The sequence below is a fragment of the Jaculus jaculus genome, chromosome 1 (assembly GCF_020740685.1).
Source record: "Jaculus jaculus isolate mJacJac1 chromosome 1, mJacJac1.mat.Y.cur, whole genome shotgun sequence".
Lineage (NCBI taxonomy): Eukaryota > Metazoa > Chordata > Mammalia > Rodentia > Dipodidae > Jaculus > Jaculus jaculus.
Genome location: NC_059102.1, coordinates 178,477,532 through 178,497,012, shown reverse-complemented (window position 1 = coordinate 178,497,012; position 19,481 = coordinate 178,477,532). Strand labels below are relative to the sequence as shown.

At 47.1% G+C, this 19,481-nt stretch overlaps 2 protein-coding genes across 2 annotated transcripts in view; one reads left to right on the top strand and one right to left on the bottom strand.

The window, feature by feature from the left end:
* The window catches only part of Ddb2 (damage specific DNA binding protein 2), a 47,443-nt gene extending 41,824 nt beyond the window's left edge, over positions 1-5,619 (top strand). Inside the window, exons 6-11 of the mRNA XM_012948468.2 lie at positions 931-1,030; positions 1,119-1,296; positions 1,736-1,878; positions 4,566-4,730; positions 4,861-4,906; positions 5,191-5,619. Coding sequence (XP_012803922.2) covers positions 931-1,030; positions 1,119-1,296; positions 1,736-1,878; positions 4,566-4,730; positions 4,861-4,906; positions 5,191-5,234 — 676 coding nt within the window. The 3' untranslated portion in view covers positions 5,235-5,619. The remainder of the gene's footprint in view (positions 1-930; positions 1,031-1,118; positions 1,297-1,735; positions 1,879-4,565; positions 4,731-4,860; positions 4,907-5,190) is intronic.
* Positions 5,620-5,688: 69 nt separating this feature from the next.
* Positions 5,689-19,467, bottom strand: Acp2 (acid phosphatase 2, lysosomal). Its single transcript, XM_004657224.2, has 11 exons — positions 19,279-19,467; positions 18,465-18,560; positions 17,493-17,579; positions 14,677-14,829; positions 14,464-14,562; positions 14,214-14,303; positions 13,644-13,776; positions 12,823-12,905; positions 12,588-12,694; positions 12,296-12,471; positions 5,689-6,600 (listed from the first exon to the last, which is right to left on the bottom strand). Exons 1-11 carry the CDS (start codon positions 19,393-19,395, stop codon positions 6,467-6,469), a joined length of 1,275 nt encoding a protein of 424 aa, XP_004657281.2. The 5' UTR covers positions 19,396-19,467; the 3' UTR covers positions 5,689-6,466.
* Between the last annotated feature and the right edge of the window lie 14 nt (positions 19,468-19,481).

The following is a 19,481-nucleotide window of genomic DNA, read 5'->3' as shown; positions in this document are numbered from 1 at the left end:
TAGGTGTGTTGCGGTCTCCGGCCACTGCAGATGAGCTCCAGATGCATGTGCCACCATGTGCATCTAGCTTAGTGGATCCTGGGGATTTGAACTGGTGTCCTTTGGCTTTGCAAGCAAGTGCCTTAACCACTAAGCCATCTCTTTATCTCTCACTGAGGTTTTGACATTACCAGTTCCTTGGTGAAAGTGTTAACAGGTAGAATGCTCTTCTAAGAATAGCTGGAGTAATTATACAATGTGAGTCGCTGTGGTTTCTAGCCAGAGATACAACTTTGCTCCCTAAGAATGATGAAGGTTATGTGTGGGGTTTAACTAGTTCTGGGTGATAGATATCCTAGGCTGCTCCACAGGGGTAAGAAACACACCAGCCATCAGGACAGGCGAATAGATGGACTGGAGTTCTCCTGGCTATAAAATGGGATTCATGAAGCACCCTCCTCCTGAATCGACCTATCTGTGAGCAGTTTGCAGGAGAAAAGAGCTTCTGGTTTGCTTTTCCCTGGATGCTCAAAAGGGGGCAGATGTTCAGTAGCCAGCTGTGAAGGACAGAGCTGGAGTTGATGTGGCTTCCTGTTTGGTTTGTCACCTCCTTTGGCCCAAATTGTGGAGTGTGATGGGGGCCAGAAGAGTAGACAAGACTTCCTCAGAACCTGGGCTGTGGGGAGCAAGTTAGCCTTGGAATTTGTCTTGTGGATCTGATGTTTGGCTGCCTTGGCGAACTCTTACTGAGGATTCTGAGCCATGTCACCCTCACTCCTTCCCTCCTTCTACATGGTAAACGGGTCAGAGTGCCCATCACTGGAAATTCCTAGTAAGACATTCACGCAACTAGTATTTATTCAATACCTACTGTGGGTTAGACATTGGAACTGGTAACAGTGAATACTTATGTCAGTTCTAAGAGTTTCACAGCATGGTTTCTCCCTCTAGCATCTGGTTTTGCAGCCTGGATGTGTCTGCCAAAAGTCGAGTGGTGATCACAGGAGACAACGTGGGAAATGTGATCCTGCTGAACATGGATGGCAAGGAGGTGCGTACTGTGTGGCCCAGGTCCTCCCTTCTGTCTCTCTTCCCTACTTTGGTTCTTGTCTCCACCTGAACCAAACTTTTCCCTGCAGCTTTGGAATTTCAGAATGCACAAAAAGAAAGTGACCCATGTGGCTCTGAACCCCTGCTGTGATTGGTTACTGGCCACAGCCTCTGTAGATCAAACAGTGAAAATCTGGGACCTGCGGCAGCTGAAAGGGAAAAGCAGCTTCCTGTACTCACTGCCTCACAAGCATCCTGTCAGTGCAGGTGTGACATCCGGGCCTCACCTCTTGTACACCTTGTCTGCTTCACCACTAGCTACTAGGTCAAGCTTTTTTTCCTTCTCAAGGTAGGGTCTTGCTCTAGCCAGGCTGACCTGGAATTCACTATGTAGTCTCAGTATGGCCTTGAACTCACGGTGATCCTCCTACCCCTGCCTCCCAAGTGCTGGGATTGAAGGCATGTACTGCCACTCCTGGCCTAGGTTAAACTTACCCTCTTCCCCATGTAACATCTGCCAAGATGTCTGGGAAGCTTTCTGGCTTTCACCGCTTCTTTGGCTGCTGTGTTTCTGGAACGTTTTCATTCATGGCGCAGATTCACCTCCCCCAACCCCATCTAGAAAGGAATGAGAGTAAGGGGACCCCCTTGAGAGAGGGCTGTGAAGGCCAGAATAACGGGGGCTTAGGGACTTTCACTTTATCAGCTTGTTTTAGCTCTGATGGAGCCCAGCTCTTGACTACTGACCAGAAGAATGAGATTCGGGTTTACTCTGCCTCCCAGTGGGACTGCCCCCAGAGCCTGATCCTCCACCCTCACCGTCATTTCCAGCACCTCACTCCCATCAAGGTGAGTGACAGGGAAGGGAGCTGTGACTATGGGAGTGGGCCAGGTCTTCCCAATTCTGGAAGAGGGGCTGATACGCAGCCTGCATTCCCAGATTTCTTAGCATGACACAACACAGTCCCTTAACCCTTGGGCTTTCTCTGTTTTATTGCACTTCTGCAAGCCCATGAAGTTGAGTTTTTAAATTTTTCTCTCTGATAAGCTGTTTTTTCTCTGAGCCTTTTCAGCCCAGTCCTGATCACACAGGGTCCTCCATGATCAAACTGTCACTCTCAGTTAACCATGTATACACCTGACCTGCAAACTAACCATCACCTTCTCAGTTTGCCTTGCAGGTCAGGTGGCTCCTGATAGAAATAAGTCCCTTACTTCTATAATGTAGATCTGCTTTGTCTGTAGAGAGGAAATAGGATCTGATAGGATTCCATGAGGGTGAATCAGTATACACTTAGTACCATGTCTAACACCTGGTAAGTACTTTTAAGTAAACAGTGATTTAGTACCTCATGTATTTCAAATCAAACTCAATACCAAACAATCAAGGCTTCTGCCGGGGAATACAGCTCAGTGGTAGAATGCTTAGCATGCCCAGGGTCCTGGGTTCCACCTTCAGTTCTGGGGGGAGTGGGAACAGAGCAGGGTATGGTGACACACACAGGTAATCCTAGCACTTGGGAGATAGGGGCAGGAGGATCAGGACTTCAGTGCCATTCTCGGCTACCTGTAGAACGACAATGGTGCCATCACCAGTTTGTAGTGTTCCTGCTAGTTTGTGTCCTCATCTACCCTTCATATCCAGTCAGGCCAACTTGCACCTGATTTTTTAATGACTTGTTTCCAAGCTGCTATGTTTTTATCTTCACTTACTAGCTATGTCCTTTCTCCTTCACAACTTCCTTGAAGCCAAGTGTGGTGGCACACACCTTTAATACCAGCACTCGGACGCAGAGGTAGGATTGTTGTGAGTTCAAGGCCACCCTGAGACTGCCTAGTGAATTCCAGGTCAGCCTGGCTAGAGCAAGACCCTATCTTGAAAAATCACACAAAGATAATCCTTCTTGAATCTAGGAAAAGTGGTGCATGCCTATAATCCTAGTACTCAAGGCCGAGGCAAGAGGACTGAAAGTTTGAGGATAGCCTGAGGCACACAGTGCAGTCCTATCTCAAAAAATAAAAAAAGTCAAGGTCAGGGCTGTAAAAATGGCCTAGCAGTTAAGGTGCTTACCTGTGAAGCCTAAGGACTCAGGTTTGATTCCCCAGAATCCACATAAGCCAGATGCACAGGTGGCACATGCATCTGGAGTTTATGTGCAGTGGCTGGAGGCACTGGAGCACCCATACTTATCACATTCTCTCTCTCTCATAAATTAATAAAATATGTGTTTTTTAAATCAAGGTCTGGCATGTTGGAGCATGCATATAATCCCAGCACTTGGGAGGTAGAGAATTGCAATGAGCTCAAGGCCAGCCTGGGATTACAGAGTGAGTTCCATGCCAGCCTGGGTAAAGTGAGACCCTACCTCAGGAAAAAAAAAAAAAAATCAAAACTGCTTTGGTAAGATTTCTCAAGACAGTCCCTGGCTGGGAAGATACCCAGCAGTTAGACACTTGCTTGTAAAGCTGGTCTGGAGTACCCACATAAAACCACACAAAGTGGCACATGTCTTGAGTTCACTTGCAGTGGCAAGATGCTCTGGCATGCCCATATTCTCATTCTCACAAAAAATATAAAAAGTGTTTTTTAAAAAGAAAAAATCCCATCCAATTCTATTTTGCTGCTAATGGTAGATCTGTTTTGAGTGAGGTGGTCTGGGAAAACACAGTTTTTTCCTGTCTTTTTAAAAAGGCACTTGTGATTTTATACTCAAGGCTTTATTATTCATGTGGATACCTGTGAAAAGAGGAAGCTATTAAAGACTGAAGGCGTCTGGCAGTAGAGCACTTACTCAGTATGCACAAGGGCCTATCCCCAGCACTGCAGACAGAACACATTTAGAAGTCAGTATGGTCCAAGTAGATGCAAAGAAATCTGCAGATATCCTAAGGTCCAAGAGACCAGCCGGGAATTAAGATGCACAAGAAGGGGCTGAAGAGATGGCCCAGCAGTTAAGTCACTTGCCTGCAAAGCCTAAGGACCCAGATTTGATTCCCCAGTACCCACATAAGCCAGATGCACAAGGTAGTACATGCATCTGAAGTTTGTTTGCAGCGGCTAGAGGTCCTGGTGTGCCCATTCTCTCTTTATCTCCCTCTTCCTCTTTCTGTCAAATAAATGAATAAATAAAATATTTTTTAAGCTGGGCATGGTAGTACATGCCTTTAGTTTCAGCACTTAGGAGGTAGAGATATGAGGATCACTTTGAGTTCAAGGCCACCCTGAGACTACTAGTGAATTCCAGGTCAGCCTTGGCTAGAACAAAACAAAACAAAACAAAAAACCCAACCTTTAAAAAAAAAAAAGATACACATGAAGCCAGAAACCATCCTTATGGTTTCCACATAGATTTTATATACAACTTTAGGTTCTTGACCTATTAGTTTCAAAAAAAAAAAAAAGAATTATTTTCATTCTGGGATCAAGTTTGGTTTTGTACATGCTAGGTAAATACTCAACCAGGGCTAAATACCCAGCCTTTAAGTAATAATGTTGCTGTTCCTCTATGTCTGTGACCACCCTTTCCATCTCCTAGGCAACCTGGCATCCTCGGTACAACTTGATTGTTGTGGGCCGATACCCAGATCCTAACTTCAAAAGTTGTAGCCCCTGTGAACTAAGGACAGTAGATGTGTTCGATGGAAGCTCTGGGAAGATGATGTGTCAGCTCTATGACTCTGGATATTCTGGGATCATTTCGGTGAGGCATGGGCCCTCCAATGTGATAGGAAACAGCAAGGAATCAACCAGAAATTAATTAGTGGTCGTGTGTCCTTCTGTCTCTGTACTACTTTCACCCTAACCTCATGCTCTTACTTTTGTCTTTGCAGCTCAATGAGTTCAACCCCATGGGGGACACACTGGCTTCTGCCATGGGTGAGTCGAAGCAAATGTATCTCAGGCTGGCAAAGCCTGGCCCAACTCCCTAGTTTTGGTGAAGGCTAAGTTGAGCCTGCCACATTCATCCCAAGGCATTGGTCAGTAAATACATTTGGGAAGACAGTGGTGGTGTGTTTCTAACCTAGTCTCTTAATCTGTCTAGCTTTACCTTGGTTATGGCAAGGTCTGGCTGCTGAAAGTTTCCTAGTAGGTTCTCCAGGGTAGCCCCAAGCTCTGAGACTGATAATAGAAGCTACAATCAGACTTCTCACTCCTCCTAGGTTATCACATTCTCATCTGGAGCCCAAAGGAAGCTGGACCATAGAAAAGAAAATGAGAGGCAATGAAGAAGGCATGGGATAAGCTACTGTTGGCGCTCATAAGTGGGAAAGTCTTGTGAGAAGCAGAAGCTACTTGTTAATGGGCCAAAAGTACCCAAGTCTTAAGGTTGGAGCTGTGGCACTATGGTACTAGAACACAGGCACATCACTGCTCTGGACTTTGTTCTGGAAATTTAGGGCAACCCAGCTGCCTTCAAAGTGTCCTTGTTGTGTCTAGCCTGGAGCCAAATACCTTTCTCCCTTCTGATGTATGGTGGCAGAATAACCACCATGCTGTAACCATGTTGTTTGATTTGTGTTCACTGTTGGCGTGGCCAATAAAACCATACTCTTTGTGGACCAACTAAAAAATTAGACAGAACACCTGGCTGAGCCTGGTTAGAGTGTGCCACAGGTCTCAGAAGTGGGCGGGGGGGGGGGGAAGGCACAGAACCATCATTCACAGTTCAAAACTTCATTCTTAGATCTGCTTCAGCACTGTCCTGGGCCACAGTCAGGGTCCGTCCAACTCACCACTGCATTTACCTCTTAGGTTCTTGGAGAGCCCAGCCCAGCCCAGCTGAGAGAGTAATTCCATGATTCTGTGTGATTCACTCCCTCTCGTCTCCCCCGACTCCCTCCCTGGAAGTATAAATATCCTTCAGACCTGCCCAAGACACTTGTTCACACTGAGGTGTAATAAAGGTGCCGGAAGTATCATTAGAGCAGAGGCAGGAGCTTCAGCAAAAGACAACCTGGCTGGCTGGTCGCTGGGTGGGCCAGTTCCTTGGCAGCCAATTTTTGTACCCCCAGTGATGTGCAGTTTTCCCTTCTGTAAGCACTCAGAGGCAAGACAATGTCCTCTGGTCATTTGCTGAACACTAGATGAGAAGAGAAAGCAGGCTTGGTGGAAGAGCAAGGCAGGTCAGCACCAGTTCCTTCTTGGTGGTTTTGTTTGTTGTTTTTAATCCAGGTCCTGAGTGAAACCTGAATGCTTGACTATCTCACATGCTTAGGAAGTATGGAAGAGACAAATCCCAATTGGAGAAAACCATGTCCAACACAGTACTTGGTAAACATCAGGCATGTGAATGCTCAGCCCCACTTATTTGGGCTTGGATAATCAGGGAGGTTTCACCTTAAGTCTCTGGTCCATGGACTAGGGAGCAGCAACAGTCAGGCCCAGGGGCCCAGCCCACTTCCCCTAGGAGGCAGAGGGAAGGGGGCTGAGTGGTTGTCAGGCATGGTCTTCCCTGTCTGCAACGTGGTGGTAGCCAGGAGGCTGGGCTTGCATCCGGAAGAGGACAGTGAGAAGCAGTACAATGAGAAGGAACAGTATGGAGCCACAGACAGCCAGAGCCACGATCACCTCTGGACAGGGGAGGGGGGGATAAAAAGGTAACATTAGTATTGCCCCAACAAATATCAGAAACCTACCAGTAACATGACAAGTATTGTTCTGACATACAGAGGATATATACAAAGATGGTCAAGATTGAGCTCTCATGCATAGAGTTGACATTCTAGGAGAGAAGAGCCAATAAATCAGCAAATGATAGGAATGGCCCATATATGCTGTGACTAAGGCATGCTAGTCAGTGAAGGTATGATTGAAGAAGTTAAAACAGACCTGGGGCTGGGCGTGGTGGTATACACCTTTAATCACAGCTCTTGGGAGGCAGAGGTAGGAGGATGGCCATGAGTTCAAGGCCACCCTGAGACTCCATAGTGTATTCCAGGTCAGCCTGGGCTAGAGTGAGACTCTACCTCAAAAACCCCAAAACAACATCAAAGAAAACAGATCTGGAGTCAATAAGTAAGTTAGATCTGAGAGTAGAGTATACCCTGGGGTAGGAAACAAGCAAGTGCAAAAGGCTCTGATATGGGAATAAACTTTGCAAGAAAGTACCATCAAAACAGCAAAACAAACTAAGGAAAGCCGGGCGTGGTGGCACACGCCTTTAATCCCAGCACTCAGGAGACAGAGGTGGGAGAATTGCTGAGTTTGAGGCCACCCTGAGACTATATACTGAATTCCAGGTCAGCCTGGGCTAGAGTGAGACCCTAGCTTGAAAAACACCAAAACAAAACAAAACAGACTAAGCAAGAGCCACAGAAGACAGGGCAAATGAATAAGGCTTAGGAAGCCATGGTAGAGAAGTAGAGGACCTGGGTTTCATACCATGTAAAAGGAAGTGACTGGAAAAATCTGAAGAGGATAGTAATATCAGAATACACACACACACACACACACACACACACACACACATAATTCCCTCAGTATTGGGATTAAAGGTGTGTACCACCACACCCAGCTTGATTTATATTTTTTTTAGAAATTAATTCAGGGCTGGAGAGGATTCATCAGCTAAAGGCACTTATTTGCAAAGCCTGGTGGTCTGGGCTCAACTGCCCAGTACACATGAAAAGCCAGATTCATGTGTGACTCGAGTTTAGATGCAGTAGTGCAGTAGCAAGATGCCCTCGTGGGCTGGAGAGATGGCTTAGCAGTTAAGTGCTTGCCTGTGAAGCCTAAGGACCCCAGTTCAAGGCTCGATTCCCCAGGACCCACGTTAGCCAGATGCACAAGGGGGCGCACGCATCTGGAATTCGTCTGCAGTGGCTGGAAGCCCTGGCGCGCCCATTCTCTCTCTCTTTCTGTCTGTCGTTCTCAAATAAATAAATAAAAATAAACCAAAAAAAATGCCCTCCTGCACCCATTCTCATTCTTGCAAATAAGTAAAAAAGAAAAAAAATTTTATTTATTTGCAGAGAGACAGAAAGAATGAATGGGTGTGCCAGGGCCTCTAGCAGCTGAAAACAAGCTCCAGATGTATGTGCCACTTTGTCCATCTGTCTTTAGGTAATGGGAACTAAACCTGGGCCAGCAGGCCTTGTAAGCAAGTGCCTTAACTCTTGAGCTATCTCTCCAGCCCTAAAAATATTTTTATCTTTTCTTTTTGTTGTTTGTTCTTTATCTTTTTATTTATTTTGTTTCTTTGAGGTAAGGTCTTGCTCTAACCCAAGCTGACCTCACATTCACTTTGTTGGCTCAGGCTGGCCTCAAGATCACAGTGATCCTCCTACTTCTGACTCCTGAGTGCTGGATTAAGGCATGGGCCACCACACCTGACATTAATTTTTTTTTTTTTTTTTTTTTTTTTTTTTGGTTTTTCAAGATAGTGTCTCACTCTAGCCCAGCTGACCTGGAATTCACTATGGAGTCTCAGGGTGGCCCCAAACTCATAGCAATCCTCCTACCTCTGCCTCCCAAGTGCTGGGATTAAAGGCAAGTGCCACCACATCTGGATAATTTTTTTTTTTAAGTTTTATTTATTTGAGAGAGAGAGAGACAGAGAGAATGGGCACACCAGGGCCTCCAACCACTGCAAATGAACTCCAGACGTATGCGCCCCCTTGTGCATCTGGCTTATGTGGGTCCTGAGGAATTGAACCAGGGTCCTTTGGCTTTGCAGGCAAACACCTTACTTGCTAAGCCATCTCTCCATCTCCCTGATAATATTTTTAAATAAATATTTTAGGGAATAGAGAAATGGCAGGGTGGTAAAAGACACTTGCTTACAAAGATTGGCAGACTGGTTTTGATTCCACATTACTCACATAAAGGCCAGATGCACAAAACGTGGTGCACGTGTCTGGAGTTGTATGCAGAGCAGGAGGCCCTGGTGCACCCATATTTTTGCTTTCTCTCTCTCTCAAATAAAGTAAATGTTTTTGTACTTGTAAGCAGAGAGAACTTTACATGGGCATACCAGGGCCTCCTGCCACTTCAAATGAACTCAGACACATGCCACTTTGTGCATCTGGCTTTACATGGGCACTGAGGAATCAAACCTGGGATGGCAGGCTTTGGTAGCCAGCAACTTTAACCAGTGAGCCATCTCCCCAGCCCATAAATAAATGCTTTAAAAATCAAAAGAAAAACCTGGCATGGTGGTGTACACCTTTAATTCCAGCACTTGGGAGGCAGAGGTAGGAGAATCTCCATGAGTTTCAGGCCAGCCTGGGGCTATAAAGTGAGTTCTAGGTAACCCTGGGCTAAATTGAGACCCTACCTCAAAAAAAAAAAAAAAAAAAAAGCTAATTGGTAGAGAAAAGGACAGAACTAGAATAAATGTCAGACTTTTCAGCAGTTCAGGCAAGAACTGACGACAGGTTAGACTGGAGAACAACAGCAGGGGTGGCATCTGAGGAGATGAGCTGACAGAATCTGCTGCGGACTGGACGTGAGGCATAAGGATAATGTCTAGTGTTACATACCGTGCAGCTAGGTTATCAGCGTGACATTTACTAAACAAGGAAGCCAGAAGGATGAGCAAGCAGATCTGAGGGAAAGAAGCATCCACTCAGATGCCTCATTCACAGTCTACATAGAGACCTCAAGTCAGCAGCTGGGTATGTGGGACTAGCTCAGACAAGTCAGGAGCGAGGGAGTCAAGAAGATGGAACTTCACATGCGTCTGGAGTTCATCTGCAGTGGCTGCAGAGCCTGTCACACCATTCTCACTATCTGCCTCTTCCACTCCCTCTTTCTCTCAAATAAATGAAATAGCGCTGTGTGGAGCCGGGTATGGTGGAGCACATCTTTAATCGCAGCACTTGGGAGGCAGAGGTAGGAGGATCGCCATGAGTTCAAGTCCACTCTGAGACTACATAGTGAATTCTAAGTCAGCCTGGGCCAGAGTAAGACCCTACCTCAAAAAAACAAAACAAAAAATTGCTGGGCATGGTGGAGCACACCTTTAATCCTAGGAGGCAATGGTAGGAGGATTGCCATGACTTTGAGCCCAGTTTGAGACTGCATAGTGAATTCCAGGTCAGCCTGGGCTACAACAAAACCCTACCAACAAAAACAAAAAAAAAGGGGGGGGGTGCTGGAGAGATAGCTTAGCGGTTAAGGCACATGCCTGTGAAGCCTAAGGACCCAGGTTCGATCCTCCAGGTCCCAGATAAGCCAGATGCACATGGTGGCATGCATCTGGAGTTCGTTTGCAGTGGCTAAAGGCCCTGGTGCGCCCATTCTCTCTCTCTCTCTCACTCCCTCTGTCTCTAATAAATAAATAAATAGAAATGAATCTTTAAAAAAAAAAAAAAGATGGGACTTAGCATGAAGGTGGTGTGTGGAAGTCATGAAGTCAGATGAGATCTCTTGGGAGTCAGCACAGATGGGAAAGGGCTACAGACAAACCCTGGGTGACCCACTGTTTAGTGAGGGAAGTCAGTAAGGGCTGGAGAGAGGACTTAGCAATTAGGGCACTTGCCTGCAAAACCCAAGGACCCAGGTTTGATTCCCCAGGATCCAAATAAAGCCAGATGCACAAGTGGCACATGTATCTAGAGTTTTTTGTTTTGTTTTGTTTTGTTTTAAGGAAAACCAGAAGTCAAGAAAATGTTACTGTTTTACAGTACTGGGCAGAAATAAAATTGAGTATCTCACACGTGCTAAGCAAATGTTCTACCAGTAAGCTGTATCTCCAGCCCCTCACCCCCACCCCCCAAAATGTTCAAGGAACGAGTGGCCACATGTGTAGCGCTGCTGAGAGGCAAGATAAGCTAAGAATTGGTTCCTTTTCAAGAACAGATTTATTGCAGTAGAAGGTGCTACAAAACTGCTTACTGTCAGCCTGACAGGATAAGTGATAAGGAAGTGAAGCCAGAGTCTAGGAAACTCTATGAAGGAATTTAGGATCAGAGAGGCAGAGGGGTCTGGAGGAATGGGTCTCAGAAGTCTCTGTTCAGCTTTGAGATAGGAGTGCTGCAAAGGAAAAGGAACCAGGACAATAGAGGTCCACTGGAGGGGAGAAGAGATGGACTCAGAGTGTAAGTGAAGAGGCTGCCCCTGCAGATAGCTTATACTGGGTAAGCTGGTAGATCTGGCAATAAGAAAATGAGAGTTCTCTCCTGGCTGCTCCTATCTTTCTCAGTATAATAAGGGTAAAAGAGTATTGGAGGCTGGAGAGATGGCTTAGTGGTTAAGGCACTTGGCCACAAAGCCTAAGGACTCATCCAGATCCTATGTAAACCAGATGCACAAAGGTGAGGCAAGCACAAGGTCACGCATTCCCACTAGGTGGCGCTAGCATCTGGAATTCTATTTCAGTGGCTAAGGCCCTGGTGTGCCAATTCTGACTCTTTTTTTTTTTAAATTTTTTATTATTTATTTATTTATTTATTTGAGAGCGACAGACACAGAGAGAAAGACAGAGGGAGAGAATGGGTGCGCCAGGGCTTCCAGCCCCTGCAAACGAACTCCAGACACGTGCGCCCCCTTGTGCATCTGGCTAATGTGGGACCTGGGGAACCGAGCCTTGAACCGGGGTCCTTAGGCTTCACAGGCAAGCGCTTAACCACTAAGCCATCTCTCCAGCCCTCTCTCTTAAATAAGATAAAAAACGGCATTGGGCTGGAGAGGTGGCTTAGCAGTTAAGGCACTTGCTTGCAAAGCCTAAGGACCGGAGTTCAATTCCCCAGTACCCACATAAACCAGATGCACAAGGGGGAGGGCATGTAATGTGGAGTTCATTTGCAGTGGCTGGATGCCCTGGCATGCCCATTCTCTCTATCTGCTTCTCTCTCTCTTTTTCTCTCAAAATGGATAAATAAACATAAAAAAGATATTACCTGAGGATGAAGAGTGGGAAGAAAGTATAAAAATGGTCTCAAGGCCAGGCATGGTGGCGTCTTTAATCCCAGAACTTGGGAGGCAGAGGTAGGAGGACCGCCATGAGTTCAAGGCCACCCGGAGATTAGAGTAAATTCCAGGAGTGTCTGAGCTACAGTGGGACCCTACCTCAAGAAAAAATAAAAAAGGTCTCGGGCTGGAGGGATGACTTAGTGCTTTAGGCACTTGCCTGCAAAGCCTAAGGACCCAGGTTCAACTCCTCAGAACCCATATAAGCCAGATGCACGTGGTGGTATATGCATCTTGAGATCATTTGCAGTGCCTAGAGGCCTGGCACGCCCATTCTCTCTCTCACAAAGGTTTGTGGATGTGAATTTAACATGGAGCTGAGACATAACTGGCACAGAGGCAGTGGCAGCTCACCTGTGTCTGCAGTATCACTTGCTAGTTGGCACTCCTTCTGCCAGTCTTTGGGTATGACAGGCTCCGTGAGGTGAATGAAGTCCTGCAGTGGACAGCGATGTGGGCAACCGGGCAGGATCAGTGGCCAGGGGTCCTTCTTACTTTCATTCCAAAAGTACATCTCAACTGAGAAATTCCTGAGGGTTGACAGGAGGCGAGGAGGGGGCTGCTTGCCATACCTGTGAGTGTCGCTGAGCTGCCCTCAGCCACATGCAGACTCCCCCTCGCAGGACACACTGGAGGCTCTACTCACCCATTGTCTTCCCGGAACAGTTCAAAGATGTGGCAGGACGCATAGGGCGCTTGTTTACCATTGTAGACGTTCAGGGCCATTTGCAGAGCACCTAGAGTGGTGTCGTGCTGCAAGGGAGACGGGGTGGTGGGGTTTGCTCATGAGCACCCTTCCCCATCTCCCCCGCAACCGAACGGGGGAAACAAATTCCAGCCCCTGGTTTGATGTTTCTATGCTGGGGAGTTTTAGCGCTTACCGCAGAATAAACCAGGAGCTTAGGGAGTTGAGAGGTGGTGGCCATTAGGGTCAGGTTCTTCCGTATCTGAGCCAGGAGAACTCCTGAAGAAGAGAAGTCCTGGGCGTCAGTGTCTGCAGCCACCACGCCCATCAGATTGAGCTGCTAGTCCTGCATCTGATCTGATCACCAGCCCAGAGGACTGTTCAGGTTGATGGGGACCACGATGGAACACTACACTGCCCACTGCTGTCTAAGAACTGAGTTTACAGGGGAAAGAGGTAAGATAAGATACCTTATAGTTAAACATAAATGCAGAAACCTGAGCTAGGAGGTCCTGCCCATGTTTGATGAACAGTGTAGAATAAAGTGTAAACTTAAGAGTGCTTCACAACCCACAAGATGGTGGTTGATGCCAGGGTAAGGACCATATGCAGGCCCTGAAAACTTGAGTTGTCAAAGGTGTGAGAGCTGGCATACCCTTGAATGCTCAACTGAGGAAATTGGCACATATATTGCTCTCAGCCTTCTCTCCAAAAGGTCTCAGCAGTTCTCTGGAGGGAGGAATGTAGTTCGGAAAGAGCCAGTCTCCTGACACGGGTAACACTTGAGCAAGAATGGCAGAAAAGCACGCAAACCAGAATGTGGTCACACAGTGACTCACAGGCTGAGTGTCAGGAGAACTGGGAAACTTGGGTGACTAGCGGGTGGCAAGGGGAGATCTGCTTTAGAAAGAGCAAAGAGTATTTCAGGCAGAGAAGCACGTGAGAAGGCCCCATAGCTGATGTTTCAACCCTGGAAGGTCCTGAGGAGGGGAGTGACATGCTGCTCTTGTCACTCACCCCCTTGAAGCCGGGACTTCTCTACTTGCTCGTGGATCCCAAACAGGAAGCGGAGGCCGAAGTCCTTTAGCTGGCTCAGACGCTGCATGGTCTGAGGTGAGGCCCAGGGTGGCAGGAACAGCCCATGTGCTTGCTGTGTATTGCAGCAGGCAGATTAGCTCCCTAGGCTTAGACCAGACACTAGCCAGAGGGATAGCTCTCTTCCTCGGGGGAGTGTGCATGGATGCATGTGCGCACATGTGTGGGTGAGAGAGGGAGCGAGCAGAGGTAAGGCAGAGAGGCTGCAGCAGGGCTTAGGAAAGGAAGCTCAGGCATGAAGAACGAGACTCAGCAGAAAGGAGTCTCATACCACCAGAGCTCTGGGTGGAGAAGAGTATGAACTGCTGACAGCTAGTAACCCATTTCCCACTCTCAGGCTCTTCACCCGTAAGGGAACTTTCCAAGTTTCACAAGCAGTGGCATGCTGGGCCTCCCCACTGGGAATGGCAGTGTCTGGGCAGTGTGCTCTGGAGACCCGGTTCTGCTGCGGGAGAGAAAAGAGCGACCCCCCAGGCACTCTGGCCCGCTCACCTCACAGAAGAGTGTGTCATAGACATTCCAGATGCTCTCTAGGTTCAGGTCTGTAAGCCCTGTCTCATTGGCCACCATTTCCAGAAATTGCTATGAAAAATGGATCAGAGGATCAGTGCTGCTTGGGGGCTCGGGGGAGAGTTCCAGGTCACTCAGGGCTAGACTGAGACCCTACCTTGAAAGAAACAAAACACAAAAGTGAACAAAAGGAAGAGCAATTTGAGGACCGGCCACACAGCCTCCTACTCACTGCATTCTGAACAGTCCTGTTCTGATACTCCGGCGTCTGCCGGGTCTCGTTCTGCAGCTGCTCGTAACGGGGACAAGGGCCCAGTGGGAACTTCAGCAACTGCAAATCAAAGGGGGATACAAAAGCAGAGAAGGAGGCTGGAGTCAACAAGCCCAAGCCCACGCCCACAGCTGTCCCCCTCACCACCATCAAGGAAGGGCTGATCAGTCTTACCCTGTCCTCAAAGACGGGCACAGTATGGACAGGGATAGGCTGCCATGAGATGTTAGGGTTGAAATGCTGCATCTCACTGGGAGGGAAGAGTCCAGCCAGGTTGGCCTCAGCACTCATGAGAGTACGGTCAAAGTCTGTACTTCGCACATAGATCTGTGGAATGGCGATAAAAAGGCATGCAAGAGGCGCTTAAGACCTTTTTTTTAATTTGTTTGTTTTCGTTTTTTGGTTTCTCAAGGTAGGGTCTCACTCTAGCCCAAGCTGACCTGGAATTTACTATGGAGTCTCAGGGTGGCCTCGAACTCGGTGATCCTCCCACCTCTGCCTCTCAAGTGCTGGGATTAAAGGTGTGCACCACCACACCTGGCTCTTTTTTGTCTTTTTAAAAAATTTTTATATTTATAATAGCTGGGAAATGGAACCAGCCTAGATGTCCCTCAACTGATGAGTGGAGAATGAAGATGTGGCACATTTATACAATGGAGTTCTACTCAGCAGTAAAGAAAAATGAAGTTATGAAATTTGCAGAAAAATGATAGACCTGGAAAGTATTATACTAAGTCAGGTAACCCAGGCCCAGAAAGTCAAGCGCCACATGTTCTCTCTCATATGTGGATCCTAGCTACAGATGATTGGGCTTCTGCGTGAGAAGGAAAATACTTAGTAGCAGAGGCCAGTAAGTTGAAAAGGAGACATAAAGGGTGGAGAAAGGAAGGGAGGAGGATACTTAATAGGTTGATATTGTATATATGTAATTACAATGATTGTAATGGGGAGGTAATATGATGGAGAATGGAATTTCAAATGGGAAAGTGTGGGGGTGGGGAGGGAGGGAATTACCATGGGATATATTTTATAATCATGGAAAATGTTAATAAAAATTAAAAAATAAATAAATAAAACAAAAAAATTATATTTATTTATTTTGAGGTAGGGTCTCACACTAGTCCAGGCTGACCTGAAATTCACTATGTAGTCTCAGGTGATCCTCCTACCTCTGCCTCCTGAGTGCTGGTATTAAAGGTGTGCACCACCACGACCAGCTGAGAACCTGTTCTTAATAGTTACCCAAAACTTTATAAATTTACCATAATCCCCCTCACCTGGCCCTCCATATCCCTCAAAGAACTCAAACACCCAGCTGGGGACTGTTGCCACATGTGAAGAACTCAGCCTATGGAAATGGCTCTAGTTCAGATGTCCCTTCCACATCAAAAGCATTTAATAAGCTCTCTAGTCTAGAAGTAACTCTATTGTTCTTCCTCATGAACGCCAGAGGCCTTGACAGCAGAAAGCACTCCTCTGCACACTCTCTCCCCTTTATTAATGGGCTTAGAGACCGAGAAAGGGGAAAAAGGAACAGAGAGAGGGGCTTGCAAAAAAGAAGGCAGACACTGCGGAGGGTGAACTCAGCATAGAGCCAGACCTCAAGGGTGCAACAACATGGAGAGACGAGACAGCTGTGGCTGAGAGTAGGCACCACAGCAACAGCTACCTCCATCCCTAGAGTGGAGAGGATCTCAGGAGCTGGCACACTTGCTAGTCTTCACTGCTCCCCCTTATCCTGGCCCCGTCCTGCTTACCAGAATCCCCCCCCCCCAACAATCTAAGCTCTATTAAACTCTGAAGACAGCAAATCTTTGTGGTGTACCTTTCTGTGCAAAGCACTAGCATGGTGCTTGGCCCCAGGTGACAATAAATGCCTTGGATGATGTCTTATTTCAAAAACCAGAAAATATGCTGGGCGTGGTGGTGCACACCTTTAATCCCAGCACTTGGGAAGCAGAAGTAGGAGGATCGCCGTGAGTTCAAGGCCACCCTTGAACACAGTAAATTCCAGGTCACCCTGAGCTAGAGTGAAACCCTACCTTGAAAAACCAAAAATAAATAAATAAATAATAAATAATATAACTAAATCAGAAAATGCTTTCTCAGGTAGTTCCTGATGTCTGATTTGGATCCTTTGATCAATATGATGGTTAATTTGATTGTCAACTTAACAGAATCTAGAATCACCTAGGAGACAAACCTCTGGGCATGTCTATGAAGAATTTTCCTAGATTGGGTTAACTAAGGTGGAAAGACCCACCCTAAATGTGGGTGGCACCTTTCTGTGGTTCTCAATAAAAAGGAGAAAGTAGCCAGGCATGGTGGCACATGCTTTTAATCCCAGCACTCAGGAGGCAGAGGTAAGAAGATCACTGTGAGTGTGAGGCCACCCTGAGACTACATAATGAATTTCAGGTCAATCAGGGCTAGAGTGAGACCCTACCTAGAGAGAAACAAAAAATAAGTAAAAAGAAGAAAGTAAGTTGACTCAGTGTTCATCTCTGTTTCCGGACTGCAGACTCAATGTAATCAGCTACTTCCCATCCCTGCCATGATGGCCTATACCCTCACACTGTGAGCCAAAGTAAGCCCTTCCTTAACTTACTTTTGTCAGGTATTTTGTCACAGTAACAAGAAAAGTAACTAATACAAACATTTTACCTATTCCCACCTAAGTAGAAGCTACTCAGCCTCTTAGAGGTATGTTCTAGACAACTCTAGGATATCTTATCCAGTGACAAAAGTGCAGAAGGTGGACATAATGGTGCTGCAGCACTCAGGAGGCTGAGGTAAGAGGATGGCTATGAGTTCAAGGCCACCCTGGCTACATAGTGAATTCCAGGTCAGCTTGGACTAGAATGCCTGCCTCGGGAAAAAAAAAAAAAAAAAGCAGGAGGGAGGTCAGAGTGCCCAGCCACACCCTTGGGCTCCCTGAAAATGGCAACAGAAAATCCCATTTCTCTTGTGCTTCAAGCGTCTAGCCTTACCTCTTGTCGGTGGTAAGAAGTGTTTAGAAAGCCCTCATAACGCTGTCGCAGAGCCTGGCCTAGCTCCCAATGCTGTAGCATCCCCTCCTGTGGGCAAAGCCAAGGGTTAAAAAAGAAGAAGGTCCAGAGTGAATAGATGGCTCACAAGCTTGTGGGATTTAGGCACTCTTGCTAAATTTACCGCTGGCTGGAAGGAGTGGGTTAATCTGATCCCAGAAGTTACTAAGTGCCCAATTGTGTACTGGGCACAGAGTAATATAAGGTTTAGAAATCTGGGGCTGGGGTGACAGCTCAGCAGTTGGGGGTGTTTGCTTGCAAGGCCTGTTGTCTCAGGTTCATTTCCCAGTACCACATAGAGCCAGATGCACAAAGTGGATAAAATTGGAGTTCATTTGCAGTGGCAGAAGACCCCAGTGGGCGCCTCTCTCTGCCCACAAATAAGTAAATAAAAAGTTGTGTTATTTGTTTTATTTCAAGGTAAAGTCTCACTCTAGCCCGGGCTAACTTGTAATTCACTGTAGTTCCAGGCTGGCCTTGATCTTACAGCAGCCATTCTGCCTCTGCCTCCTGAGTGCTACAATTAAAGACGTGTGCTACTATGCCTGGCTAATAAAAGCATTTTTTAAAAAGAAAGAGACAGAAGTAGCAGGATCACTGTGAGTTTGAGGCCCGCCTGAAATTACACAGTGAATTCCATGTCAGCCTGGGCTAGAGAGAGACCCTACCTGGAAAAACCAAAAAGAAAATAGAAATCTGGTAATAGCTGTTTGGGGGTGCAGTTCAGTAGTGGGGTGTGTGAACAGCATGCATGAGGGTTTGATTCCCACAACCAAAAATTAACAATTATATCTGGTCAATCAGCACCCACCTGGAAAACTGGCAGTTTAGGGGACCCCAACTTCTGTAGCCTGTTGCAAATGTCATTCATTCTACAGTATATCCTGAGTCCATGTGGGCTGACTTCTAACCCACCTTGGTTAGTTGACCAAATCCCTGGGGCCAGTGTTCTTCCTGATAGGGGTCCTTGGGATATGTCTTCATTGGTGACCGGTCTCCATGTCGGTACAGCTAAATTGAAGGGAATGGTTTGCCTACAGGTCAGAAGAGTCTCCTTGATGAAGACAGTGCCTACCTCTTACCATGGTGGGAAAGTAAGCCCTCACTCCTCTGGGAAGCTTTCCCACTAGCCACTGAAAAAGAGACCCCAATTCTGAAGGATCCTACCTTGGCTAAGCAATGTAACCTGAATCCATAGGCAAAGCCAAAGGCACAGGCAGAAACAAAGAAGTGGCCCAGCGTGTTGGTGCACGCCTTTAATCCCAGCCCTTGGGAGGCAGAGGTAGTAGGGTTGCCATGAGTTCAAGGCCATCCTGAGACTACAGAGTGAATTCTAGGTCAGCCTGAGCTAGAGTGAGACCCTACCTTGAAAAAAAAAAAAAAAAGTGTTGTGAAAGCAAATTGTGGGGGGGGGGGACTGGGGGATTAAAATTATCACCAAAATTGTTTTCATGGTTGAGTATCAACCTTTTAACTGCATCCCCGTTCCAGGGAAGACTGATCCATCTACCATCTAATATACCTCCTTTCCTGAACCCCTTACCCCAGGGCTCCACATCCATGTTGAATCCAGCCCCTCACCCTCCTCCAGGCCAGCTGCTTCCTCTTAAAGACCCAAGACCCCCAATCCCTTCCCCCCTCAGCACAAGCCCAGACCCTCCCTCCCTCCACCAGCGGGCCTTTGCCCTTTCAGCGGTAGCGAAACCGATGATGACCCCGCCGCCAATACCAAGGTAACAAAACGCAGCCTCCGGGCCTGTACGGATGGCATCACCATCAGGCTTAAGCCCAGAAGGTAGGGGAGAAGAACCGCTCGGCTCCGACCGGACTGTCTGCCCGCCATCATCGCTGAAGGGTGTGCAGCAAAGTGCACGGAACGCCTTAGGCGGCACCTGCTGCAGCCGCCCGGATGCGTCCGAGAGGACACATGCC

Excerpts from the sequence above, each read along its gene's own strand:
- Acp2 (XM_004657224.2), bottom strand. The coding sequence starts at position 19,395 with ATGATGGCGGGCAGACAGTCCGGTCGGAGCCGAGCGGTTCTTCTCCCC. Across the intron at positions 17,580-18,464 it reads GATTTGGTCAACTAACCAAG|GAGGGGATGCTACAGCATTG; the intron begins GTGGGTTAGAAG and ends CTTTGCCCACAG. Across the intron at positions 12,472-12,587 it reads CTGTTCCGGGAAGACAATGG|GAATTTCTCAGTTGAGATGT; the intron begins GTGAGTAGAGCC and ends GTCAACCCTCAG.